Consider the following 13,797-nt stretch of genomic DNA (forward strand, 5'->3'; position numbering starts at 1 on the left):
GTCTTCTACCACACTTATAGTTTGTTGGTATTTGTTTATTACTATTTGTTCCATACAAAATTTATTTATTTATTTCCAACTTACGACTAGTTTTAAAGGAATTTTCCTGATGCACTAGCGTAGATACTTATGCCTACCTACATACTAAACTTTATCAGTGTAGCAAAATGTAGGCGTTTGTTTCATAAGAAGCAGCTGTACTTAGAAACATATCCTAAAGGAACTGCATAATATTTTTTAATGTTCCGTAATTAACTTAATTGCAAAAAGGGAACATTTATGGAATAACATTAGTACGTTGGTCTGTGAAGCACTTTTGCAGTTTTTTTTATGAAAAAGGCTTCTGGCTCGTGATTAGTTGGAAGATGAAAGCGGAGCGGCTAGCTTCAAGGCAACTTTGTCATTAACATTATAAATCTATATATATACAAACTAAAGATGATTTTATAGTAGGCTAATAAACAAAAAGTGTCATATTTATATCATCCAGCATATCTCCATACAATAAAAACTCAAAAGCTAAATTATTCACTGACCAGTGTTGGAACAGCGTTAGGATACAGAAACGTTAGCTTGTTCTTTTTAATGACCATATTTTTATCAAAGTGTTTGCTGCAAATTTTTGAATTCTTTTTGATTGTCGAATTAGTGCAACCTGTGGATTCAACCCATAGCAACAATAAATTATGGACCGTAGGAAAACTAGAACAAAATATTTTAAACATAATTTTATAGTTGGGAGATTCGTTTCTTCGCATAGTATACTTTTAAGTTTACTTTTCTGTACATGAAAATGGTCAAAGACTATCTTCGATGGATTCCGAAATATTTCAAGGAGTATAAAAAAAAAATTAGCTTTAGACTTTACAACGTAGTGCTTGCATATTTGTTGGAGTCAACAAGTTTTTTTCTTACAGTTCCACCAAATACATTTTTTCTCTAATACATCAACATCGTATGATACATCCATGGAATTAAATTTATGATTATTGACACATAAAACTTGAAATTCTATAATTTTAACAAATTAAACTGCGCAGTTTGGGCAATTTTCATGTTGAATGTAGGCAACACTGCACTCTATTAGACTTTAGGTTATGTATGATTAAAATTAGCATAAAACCTTATAAACGATCTATTTTCCATTGCAAATTGTGTTGTATATTATAAAAATATAATAAACGATAATTATTTATACTTTTAGCAAATCAAAAGTATTGTACTTACTAGTGGAACTACAAATCCGTAAATTTACGTTCACTATCACTTTTACATCCTTTAGGATGTAAACACTGCACCGAACCATGTTTTCGCAGAAATTCTTCACGGTAGCTGGTGGTTGAATTTCTTACTAATAAAAGTATCTCTTACTAATAAAACGATGGCTAACTGTCAAACTTGTTTCGCAAAGTGCTTTGCTAATCCATGAAAAAACCGGCACGCGGTATGAGACAAAAGACCCTATCGCTTTATCTCGTTTATTTACAAGACGTATACATAACTTGTTCTCTTACTTGTGTGAATGCGACGGATGCTATCCATTTGTCTATTTACTTCTCTGTCTACGACTTTGAATATTTATTTGGGATTCATTTAATGGTCTGTGCGCCGTTGACATTCTTCGAAAGATGAAGAAGTTTGTTTTTGATTTTTGAAATTTTGAATCTGTTTCTGTGACAGTTACATTTTTGTAGGTGTAGGTTTGTCAATTTATTTTATTTTGTTTTGTAGTAAATAAAACGATTTATAAACATGATGGATGAAAATATTACTTTGAGTGATAATTCAGATATAGAAGACAACAGTAATCCAGAGCTTCGTGGTTATTTGAGTAAATGGACTAATTACATACACGGTTGGCAGGATAGATTTATTGTTTTGAAGGATTCCACTTTATCCTATTACAAAAGCGAGTTGGAGAGTAATCTTGGATGCCGTGGTGCGTTGTGTTTGAAAAAAGCTAAAGTCAAGGTGAATATGCATTGTATTGTTGTTGGCTAAACGGCGAGACGAAAAATTTATTAAAAAAATATTAATACGTCCTTGTCCAAAGTACGTATCATCCATAAACTCTTTTTAATTAATTGCTATAGACAATTGCGTTTTATTGCTTCAGATGTTCTCAATTACAATGTTGAGTGACGAAGTATGTGTATGTTAAAGGTGAATTTTACACTGCCTGGAGCCTCCACTTTGCACAATAGACAAGAGTTGTGTGGGCAATGTTTTACATTCCACACCCTGTAAAATTTTCTCTAAAATAAATTTTGCCTTTTGCCTATTTTTTTCATGGGAACTGCCAATGGCATTATGAATTTATTGTTATCAACACTATCTATAGTTTCTAACTACTGCACTGTGCCTGTTCAGTTATTTTTCTGAAAGTTGCTAACTGTTGAATAAATAATAGGCCTTACATAGAAATGTTGTATAATTGGCGATTAGTTAAACAATGTTTTCTCTAGAGCAATTTTTCTTAGTAACAATCAAAAGATGAATACATACATTGAGCCTAGCAATTCAAAGTGGCAATAGTGCCAGCATTTTAGGTACCATGCCCAAAAGTGTACAGTTAGATGGCTTATATTTATGGTAAATAGTAATTTTAGTTTGTAATTTTTATTTCCTTATAAAAATATATTTTTCGTTGGTTTATGAATACATACCTATGCAATGAGTCAACTTCTGTATGTATAAAGTGCAATCTGTTGAGTTTCCTGCTGGCTCTTGGTGGACTCTGTCTTCCGAACCGGATGTAGAGTCACTACAAACAGACTGACTTGCCTTTTCAGAAGTGCTTATAAACTGGGCTTCTTGAAATAAATGAATTTTGAATTTTTGAATTATATACAGAAGTTGACTCTTTGAGAGTACAATGCACGTAAACTCAAGCTCACCTACAACAGTGGTCAGAGACACAGGAGACTATGCATTTCTCCACACTGCAGCTATTTGTTGGCCTGTGGGGTAGTTTAGTTGGTAGTTAGTTGATCCATCCCATTCACAAACTCATTAAACTTACTCATGTCATCTTGTCATCTACATACAAAACTGATTAAGGTAATAACATTTCAGCCTCATGAGTTTGACGACTGCAGATTTGATGTATCAGTAAACGATTGTGTTTGGTACTTGAGAGCTTTAAATCCAGAGGAGAAGCAGCAGTGGATTGATGTGTTGGAATCATTTAAAGTTGTAAGTTTAAATTATATCATACTTTAGTAACAGTTACTATGTTGTTGAGAATGGTGTGGCTTAGTTGTGTTTAGTTGATTATGCTGGTTAATAACTAACTCGAGTTAAAGTTAGTAAGTGAAAAAAATCTTTTCATTTATTTTTAGTATATACATAAACTAAGTGCCAAAACCAAAAAAACAAGTATGAAAAGGACTTGTTGATTAAAGAGATGGAAAAGAAAAAAAGTCTCAAAAAAAAAAAAACTGGTTTTTTAATATTCTTATTACCCGATACTAAATATTAGTGAAAAGATTTATATGGTACAAGACAAGACCTAGCTGTTACCCATGTTCTTTGGGTTTTTACAAATACAGTGGAAACTGTTAGTTTTCATTGGACAAAAAATCTATTTGTTGCTTAGTTAGGCTGTGAAGTATGGTCAAACAAACACACAAGTTAGCATGTCTAGATTGAGCTAGTTTAAGAATTATATTGATTTAAAAACCCTGCTTTTTATCAAAGAGGGTGATAATTGAAAATCACTGATTTGTCCATGCCAATATTATTTATGGGTGTGTCAAGATTAATTAATAATTTTGAGAAATATTATTAAAGGTTTTGAACAAAAACTAGTTTTGATCAAAAAAGGAAATAGTTTCAATAATAGAATTTTATAATTATACTCCTAATTATTTATATTTTCCTTATATATTTACATTTTCCTTATAAAATATCATTATGTAAATGCTATAATTAACTGGATAATATTTTATGTTAATATAGTTTTTTGTAATACTAGCTTATGAGTAGCTGCAATATCTGATAAGATTAGCTATAAAATTGTACTCGCACAAGTATTTTATCAATACCTTGTTCTATAATATAGGTGGTATATGTACATTTTAATGTTAATCTCAATTTTTGCATAGTGAAGCGAGGTCTTTAAGTAGCCTTTAGTGATTCTAAATTAAGGACTCATATCTTAAGTTATTAATATCCACTAATATCTTTTGAGTGGTCCAATTCCAAAAATATTATAAGTAACAAAAAACAAATTTGGAGTGGGAGCTTCTTATACAAATAAATATATCTAATTTGATCTAATAGAAAGAACTTGATTATTGATAATTGACTATTTAAAGTAGGTTACTTGTTCTATCACAAAGTTTGTATAATATTTCATTCCTTTTAAATTGTTAATGAAAAGCAAAAATAGTATATTGTATCCTCGTAAAATTTCCTTCTTTCTGAAAACTAACAAGTACAAAATGCTTGGTTAAAACACGGCGCTGGAGAATTGTAGTAATATTTCGGCCTGTTAAAATGGTTTGTGCAAAAGAAAGCTGTAAGAAAAAGCGCTGAGGAGCTGATTTGTCCGCTTCCTGACTAAATAGCCTTTTATATACGTAAATACTCCTCACTACAAATATATTAGTCGTTAGCCGATCCGTTAGTCGTTAGTCGGCGGAGCCATATATCTGTCATAAATAAGATTAAATCGGGACGTAAGGGAGTGCATTTTCATCTCGGCATTCCAAATGCCAACCTCACCTGCTCGTAGTACCACCACACAGGCTCTGGCGACCAGTGGCGTGCATAGAGGATATGCACAGGGTATGCAGACGATATAAAATGAAGAAAATCTCCAGTACGAGTTATAAAAAGTTATGGATAGGAATTGTAAGAGTTATAAAAAGCCTTCCCCTAAGTAATTAATTCGTTATTTAAATCGTCTGCATACCCTGTGCATACCCTCTATGCACGCCACTGCTGGTGACCGACTAATGGCGGGATAGCCATTAAACTAAACTAGCTAGAGTTAAACAAATGACATTTGCCCATGTCGTGCAGTAGCGATATTAGCGCAAACAGTTCTAGTGCTGCGATCACCAACCCGTCGGCCCAGCGTGGTGATTAGAGCGTTATCCTTATGAGTAGCACAACAACAAATGAAAGCCGGAAATAGGGAAAGTTGGCGCTGCTAGCCAGCAGTGGACGCACATTGGCTGATGATCATGATGATAAAATAATATTACGAAGAACACTCAAAATGCATGTTGAATTTTTTTTTTTTCTACATTATTATCTATCTGCCATCGGCTTTTCCAGCCATAATCAGATTGTTGTATTTACATGCTGTTTGATTTTGAGGGGTATTCCAGTGATTATCCTCCCCTATAGAGTTAATTATGGTCTGGTTGAAAATAATTTAAGCTAAACTAAGTTCGTATTAAATCTGTGACACTCGTTCGCGAGATACGATTCAGAGGCCGAGTGGTCAGTTTACGTCTCTACCTAAACAGTTCTTAAACTTTAATTCAAACAAACAAACGCGAAAAAAATTAAGCACAGTTGTAGAATACAGAATCCTGTAATTTCCACACAAGGATTCCCTGCGCTGTGGAAGTCACTGTATTTAATACGTACAACTCTTAGTTAACGCGTGTAAAAACGTAGGAAACAGCTATTACATGAGTAGCATTGTTCGAAATGATAGCTCTATCCTACTTAATCGTTGTAAACCACAGTATAGTAGATAACATAATATTAAATGAGGAAGTGATAACAGTTATTTAGAATTCAATACATAACAGAGATTATTATTTCATGAGTATTAGAGTTAAATCAAAAGTTATCGACTCTTTTTTGAAAAGTACCACGAAATGTGGTCTCAAAACTAAATTTGCATCCAAATAAATAGTATCATCGTCATCATTTAAGCCTGACCAGAGATTCAGCAGTGGAAGTTTTCCCAAAGAAAACTATAACACTATCAACATCCACCTTCTCGTCGCTATCTTTATATAATCAGTTCATCTTACTGGAGCGTTTCACAAGCTTTATAGGCTTCACTATAGTAATAATAATAATAAATAAATAAATAAATAAATAAATATACTACGACAATACCCACATCGCCATCTAGCCCCAAAGTAATTGGGGGCTAAAAATTCAAAATTCAATTTCAAATTCAAATTCATTTATTTCAAGTAGGCCTACTTTATAAGCACTTTTGAAGTCAAGTATGTATGTTTGTAGTGACACTACCAAAAAATAGTTCTGTTTAGGGTACTAAGATAGCCGATGAATATTTTTATGAACACAATACACATAAATACTTATAACGTACAGATAAACACCCAGGCACTGAAAAACATTCATGTTCATCACACAAGGATTTTCCAGTTGTGGGAATCGAACCCACGGCCTTGGACTCAGAAAGCAGGGTCGCTGCCCACTGCGCCAATCGGCTGTATAGTGACTATAGTGAGGCCTTTAAAGCTTAGAAGTACGATATCTTGAGGCCAAAGTAATAGCTCCCCTATTGAATACAAATTCTGACAATTGCTAATCTGTGGTAACTTCATATCTCCATAGAAAAGGTCACGTGCTGCTGTCAAGTCAAGGCAAATATTTCTTTATTCAAATAGGCACATAGATGGTACTTTTGAGGTGTTGATTACATACGAAATGTGTACAAAGTAGGGATTGGTTTTAGCGATAACTACATTCGCAAACTTGAAACTAGAAGAAGCCCACAAAAAACTTAGCCGAGTGTTTTAAGTACGAGGTCCCGGTTTCGATCCCCGACAGAGGCAATTTGAGAATTCATAATTTTAGAATTTTCTCTAGTCTGGTGGGAGGGTTCGGCCGTGGCTATTAACACCCTGCCGACAAAGACGTGTCGCTAAGCAACTTAACGTGCCGATACCATGTCGCGTAGAAACCGATTAGGGTATAAGTTTAATAACTTCTTTACCTTAACAACATAACCGATTACCATTTTAGACCGCATCATTAATTACCAGCAATAGAGATTGCAGTAAAGAGCTGAGTTGAAGTAGAATAAAAAAAAAAAAAATTGTATTATAAAATTCAATGTATTCGGAAACAATTCAATCACCCGGCACTAAGTTTCTTTTATTGGTTGGGTAATATGTTTCCATCTCAACTAACATTTTATGATATTGCAGGTGGAATCGGGGTATGGAACTAGCTCAGACAGCAGCTCCAACGGTGGTGGTCTACGCAGACATGGCTCCATCACATCATTGCAATCAACAGGGTCACATGGTAATTGTTTAAAATTTTAAATATACTTTCTGTTTTAACTACACAACACTAACTAAAATAGAAGAATCAATTCATCTGAATCTTTTTTTTTTTTTTTTTTAAGAACACGACTTTCAACTACATATTAGTTGAAAGTCGTGTTCTTAAAAAAAAAAAAGATTCAGATGAATTGATTCTTCTATTTTACATTACAGTACTTTATAGAGATCTTACAATAAAATTAAATGGTTATAATAAAAAACATTGGTACAAATCTTTTAATGGAGAGATGAAGAAAGAGAGAGAAAGAGTATGCTATTGTAATTCTATTTAATTGTGTTGTAATTTGAATGACTAATATTTTTTGATTTAAATACAATTTATCAAACCAACAAAAAACAATTCCATTGAATTGTTTTTTGTTGGTTTGATAAAAGTGATTCATACCTAGATTGCTTGTACATATTAATAATAAAATAAACACCTTGTTAATAAGTACTTGTTACTTATAATAAGTAAGTACCTACTAACATGATATTCTTTTTTAGTCCATTCCATATTATACTTTTTTTCTCCATTCCATTGATTATCACGAGTCTTTGGGTTCAGTATCTTATTTTTCATATTTTTGTAGTGTTTTTGAAATAAAAGTATAAATTAGCAACTAAAAACGATTTAAATAATCAAAATACTTATTTATGTCTATATATAATATATTGTATTTATAAATAACTACGAAAAAGGAACTTCAAATATTCTTTAAAGGAATCTTTGTCATTTTGCTGAATATTTGAATATTTTAATTTTATACTTTTTGCTTAACATTGTCAGAAATATGGTCAATAATAAAATGCACACACTTTTATTGTACAAAAACGTAGTAGAAAAGAACGATAAGATATATGGTACAATATCTCGTCCAGGCAACAAAAGGTGTATTAGGAAAATGCTATAGGTTATATCTACATATAATTAAAATTACTAGTGGTCTCACAGTGGTCAAAATTCGACCATAATTAATTTAAATAATAAGCTTGAACATTATTAAGCTTCTATTGGCAAAGACTTTGTCTATTGTCACAGATTTTGCCAAGGCACTGATACTGACAATTTGCCTATCTTGTTCAAACAATTATAATCCAAAAAATTATTAAAAAGATGTGTGTGTGTCAAATACGTGGTAGTGTATGTAATTTTTTTTGTATAGATTTAATGTATTTATTATGCAAAAATAAAAATAAATATTAGCAGGTACTCTGCACTCCTTGAGACTATATAAACTGTATGTTTGAGAAATTTCATACTCCTCCGTCCGCGCAATTTTCGTAAAAAGAGGTACAAAGCTTTTGCTTCCCTGTTTTTTCTATTCCACTACAAGTTAGGCCCTGACTGCAATCAAGGTTGCGTTAATCGGTTTCTACGAGAAATCAAAAGCCTTTGTCAAAAATTCACGCCAAAAATTATTGAAAAATTATTATATATAGATCATAACATACAACGTGAATAATAAGGAATCACCCTTTAAAAATATTTATTCAAAAGATGCATATTTATTATTCATTCGGTATGACAACCCTATTGAAGATAAAAGATCGACACGCGCATAGTACCTAATTTCCCAAAGAGACAGGAGTCACATCATTTTAGTTTTGTATGTGACGTTAGGGCTGTATCTGATTTCTTTCAGTAAAAACTACGGCAGTGGTTTACTCAAGAACTATTAGGTTTTCGTTTTCACAAATAAGTCTCAGAGACAGCACATAATGTACCTCTAAAGCATGTGAAGTATTATTTAGGTTAACATTTACAAGTTTTTTTTTTTGAAGTTATACTTCTTTTGGCGCGATGGAGAAAAATGATGACAGTGATTTTTACGATGCGCGCGCACACCGACACCTGAATTCTATATCGTAAAGTTAGTTCTAGGTGGCATGAAAATCGATAACTAGCTAACTAACTTGAACAAGTTGTATATTCTAGTATTTTATATTTAGAACACGTGTTTCGTAACAGTACAAACAGTGTGAATAAATAAATAGGTATATAGGTTACGTTAATAAAACCTTTTTTATTTAAATAATATTATTTCGTACATCGTTCATCACGTCTGCATTTTAGTTATTTTTTTTCCATAAGCCAAAGAAGTATAACTTCTAACGCTTGTACATAAGTACACACACTCTTTTTTTTTCGCTATGAAGAATTACATAGATAATTAATAGTTTAAGTCCTTTCAGCCTCATTAAGCCAGCACTTTAAACCTATGTATTTGTCTCCAACAGGTCGGACATCACGTCGACTGGCAGAGAAGATTGCTGAACTGGACACGTACACAGAGTTGCTATCGAAGCAAGCCACTCAGTTGCAGACTTACTTCGACAAGTGTGTCTCGTCGTGCCCGCAGATAAATGACGACGCGGCAGATGCTATAGATGCTGTGAAATTAGCCGACAGTAAGTAGATAGATAGATGAGATAGATAAAGTCTTTATTGCACAAATTAAAATCGAAAACAAGAAATAACAAAACAATAAAAATATATATATATATAAGATGCGCAAAGGCGGTCTTATCGCTTTAAGCGATCTCCTCCTGAGGCTCCAGACAACCCTTTATGGTAGAGAATTAGGTTAGGAAAAACGGGATAGTGCAACCAGTTATACAATTAAGTAAGTTTTAGAATAGAACAGAAAAGAAAAACTTTATTGCAACACAACACAATAGGAAAAATACAAGGAAAACAGTAATAGTACTTAGTGCGAGGGTGCAAAGGCGGCCTTATCACTAAAAGTGATCTTTTAAAGGCACCCTGAGAGTACGAAGCCGATAAAAAAGTGGAAATTGGATGTATTTATTTGTGTACGAAGTATTTATTCTTATTTTGAAGCGGTGATAGTCCAGTGGTGGCTTTGGCTTCACTTTTTCCGAGTTCGAATCCCAGCGCGCACGTCTAAGTTTTCTAAGTTATGTGCGTTTCATGTGATTAAAATATATAAGATTTTTTCAATGGTGAAGGAAAACATCGTGAGGAAACCTGCATACTAGGAAAACGTAGTAGTAGGTCGGTAATGGATTGATATAATGACGATGATGATCATGCTTGCATGGTCAGTAAGCGGTGATAGCCTAGCGGGTAAAGCTTCGGCTTAATTTTCAGAGAGACCCAGTTCGATCCCGTCCAACTTTACGGAGTTATGTGCGTTTTTTTATTTATATGTTTTATATTTTATATTTATATAGCAATTAAAATATCACTTGTTTTAAAAGGTAGTAAATGGAAATACCGTGAGGTACCTGCATGACTGAGAGTTCTCCATAATGTTCTCAACGGAGTGTGCAGTCTACCAATCCGCATGTCACTCTGAGAGGAGACCCGTGCTCAATTGTGGGCCGTTAAAGGGTTGACGATTATTAAAAAAAAAATACGCTACGACAGTACACACATCGCCACCTAGACCCAAAGTAAGCGTAGCTTGTGTTATGGGTACTAAGATGACTGATGAATATTTTTATGAATAATATACATTGAAAAACATTCATGCTCATCACACAAACATTTTCCAGTTGTGGGAATCGAACCCACGGCCATGGACTCGGAAAGCAGGGTCGCTGCAAACTGCGCCAATCGGCCTTCAAAATGTGCCTTTTGAATCTAAGCAATTAAATATCACTTGCTGTAACGGTGAAAACTTTTTTGCCCGCTTGTATACTATATATGTATTTATTTCGCAGGCGTCGATCTAAAACAGTACGCAGAAGAGGTGCGTGCGACTAGCGCGTCGTTTCGCGCGACTTGCGGCGCGACAGTTCTTGCCGTACAAAACTGCACCGATCTTCTGAAGCGGAGGGAGAAACAGGCCAGACAAGCTGAGGAACTTTACATGTAAGTTTGCATAAGTTTTATGGTAGATTTATTTAATTAGCTAATGCCCACACTGCGTTTGATTTAATTTTTTGATGTGGCATTAAATTTAATTGTAGTTCTATAAAAATTTAAGTTTTTAGTATCGCTAAGCCTTAAATGAAGGGTTTGCTGCTGTCTGCTGAGGAGTTCTGTCCTCTATCTCCAACCACAGTTTGGGCAAAATTAAACACATATTATAACCTCTATAGTACAGAAATAATTATTTAAATCGGTTATAATTCGTCGAAGTTATGGTATAAATTGTCAAACACTCTCATCCCCTTTCCCAACGGAACCGATCTTAATGTCGGGATAAAAAGTGTCCTATATTACTTCTAACCGGTTTTAGGTGTGCCGGTTTTAGTTGTACGGAAAAATTCTTTTGAGTTTATGCTAACACCTTTAAATTAAGACTTGTGATGTATATTATGTGTAATGAGTTAATAAAATAATAAATAACACTTCTAAGAATATGTATACAAGGTTTCATGAGGATCGGTTAAGTAGTTTTTGCGTGAAAGCGTAACAAACGAACTTACATTGACATTTATAATATTAAGTAGGGATTAGTAGGGATTTATTGGATAGAAGCAGGCGTTACTTTGCGAAATTCCATATGGTATGAAAATTATAAATATAGATAACAATTAGGTATTCGTGGTGGGCGAAACGTGCGTAGAGGGTACATTGCCGAAGATCTGTTTGATGTGGAGTGTAAGGATCGATTAAATTATAAACTGCACCATACAGATTCTCCTACTTTCGCGGAGTATAGCAAATAAAGCTTTGATTTCATAATTTATTTATTTATTCCTTTAGTCGCCTCGTCCAGATCACTCGACCACTAAGGGAAAATATAGTGGGGAACGGAATCCAGAGTTTACTTTGAATAAAAATAAATAAATAACACCTCTAACTTTTCTTAGTCATGTGCGTATTAAGCAATTAAATATCACTTGCTTCAACGTTGAAATAACGCACTGGGCCAGCGTGGTGGACCACGGCCTTAACCCCTTCTCATTGTGGGAGGCGACCCGTGCCCTGTAGTCAGCCGGTTATTGGTTGATATGATAATGACAATGATGATGACTATGGATCTAGTTTTTTATCCATAAAATTTAGGACAAGTTTTGATAGAATTTTATCTATTCAAATATTATTTTTTGTATTAGGGCCCTCAAGAATCAGCTAGCAGAAGCAAGATTGGCATCCAAGCCGGGACCTGATCACGAGGTGAGTTTCTTTAAATTATATCATAAAAATGTTTGTTTCAATTATTATATTTAGCCTAGCCTTTTTTTAGCCTATGGATAGTGATTCCTGAGAAGAATATAATAGAATAGAATAAATTTCATTGCTTTAACTGTGTACGTTATGGTGTTGTAAGTATTACTCACTAACTAATAATAATAATAATAATAATAAATTTATTTATTCATAGTGGTGAAAACATTACAAATACCTATTTTACATAATTTATCTAAGATACAGTTTTCTTTTTCAAATGATGCAAAATATAATAAATTAATTTAAAAGTGGGAATAGTTCCAACAGTTTGCCATTTTCTGGCGTGCAATTTTCTCACATATTTAGAGTTCATTATACAAATTACTTTTTCTGTGGTTGACAGCTGTCAAGGGAACACTCGTTTGTTTTGCTGCGACAGTTTTAATTCCAAAATAGTTACTAAAAACGTGATTTCAATGTGTTTCTATCGTTTTTACGAACGAATAACTTACCTGCTACAAGAAATATCAAACCAGAAGACAAATAATTATAATTTGGATGGAAATTTCACTAAATCCATTTGGTAAATATAATTAAGTACCTACCTATGCTTATATGTGTAACGAACATTTCAAATAGACAAGAACGTCAACAGCAAAATAAACATCCGGCGATACTTCAAATTTGACACATAGAGAGTGTTGTCGTACCTCAAAAAGAAGCATAGACAACATCTAGTATCAAAAAACTTTGAGTATACCATTAACATGGACATCTCGGAAAATGCGATCGAAAAAATTCTTGGAAAACTAAAAATAGAATTAGAAACTCAAACAGAATGCATAACACGTAACATTATCAATGCTGTTAACGCCGAGTTACAGCAAATGCAAGGGAAACTTGAATTTGCAGTGGAAAAAATATCAACTTTAGAAAACAAGGTACTTCAGCTTGAGAGAACAAACAGACAACAAAACCTTGTTTTCCACGGATTACAATGCAAGAAAGGGGAAGAAACAACAAGCATTTTAGAATTAGTAAAATCCATGAATATTGTATTGGAAGAGAAGGAAATTGACTTTATAAGGAAGCTGGGGGATCACAAATCGAGTCCTCTTCTAATGAGACTTACTACAGTGAGCAAGAGAAATGAGATCCTAAGAAATAAAAAGTCACTCAAGGCAAGAAACGTTAATATTACTGAGGATTACCCAAAGGAAGTTATTGAAGAACGAAAAGCGCTTAAAGATCAACTACTAGAGGAAAGAAAAAAGGGAAAAATTGCTTATTTTAACTTCAATAAATTGATTGTAAAGGAAGGCATTCCAACACAAAGAGAAAAGAGAAAGCAACAGTTCTCGCCACCTGCACAGGAAAATGTAACAAAACCACCAAAAAAACAGGCGAAACTAGATCAACTGAAAAAAAAACAGAGGA

General features: G+C 33.5%; 1 protein-coding gene across 1 annotated transcript in view; it reads left to right on the top strand.

Moving 5' to 3' along the window:
* The first annotated feature begins 1,691 nt into the window (after positions 1-1,691).
* The window catches only part of LOC120633495 (ceramide transfer protein), a 51,949-nt gene continuing 39,843 nt past the window's right edge, over positions 1,692-13,797 (top strand). The window contains exons 1-6 of the mRNA XM_039903708.1: positions 1,692-1,971; positions 3,076-3,195; positions 7,152-7,251; positions 9,513-9,683; positions 10,962-11,112; positions 12,306-12,366. Coding sequence (XP_039759642.1) covers positions 1,753-1,971; positions 3,076-3,195; positions 7,152-7,251; positions 9,513-9,683; positions 10,962-11,112; positions 12,306-12,366 — 822 coding nt within the window. The 5' untranslated portion in view covers positions 1,692-1,752. The remainder of the gene's footprint in view (positions 1,972-3,075; positions 3,196-7,151; positions 7,252-9,512; positions 9,684-10,961; positions 11,113-12,305; positions 12,367-13,797) is intronic.

This window comes from Pararge aegeria, chromosome 21 (assembly GCF_905163445.1).
Source record: "Pararge aegeria chromosome 21, ilParAegt1.1, whole genome shotgun sequence".
NCBI classification, from domain to species: Eukaryota; Metazoa; Arthropoda; class Insecta; order Lepidoptera; family Nymphalidae; genus Pararge; species Pararge aegeria.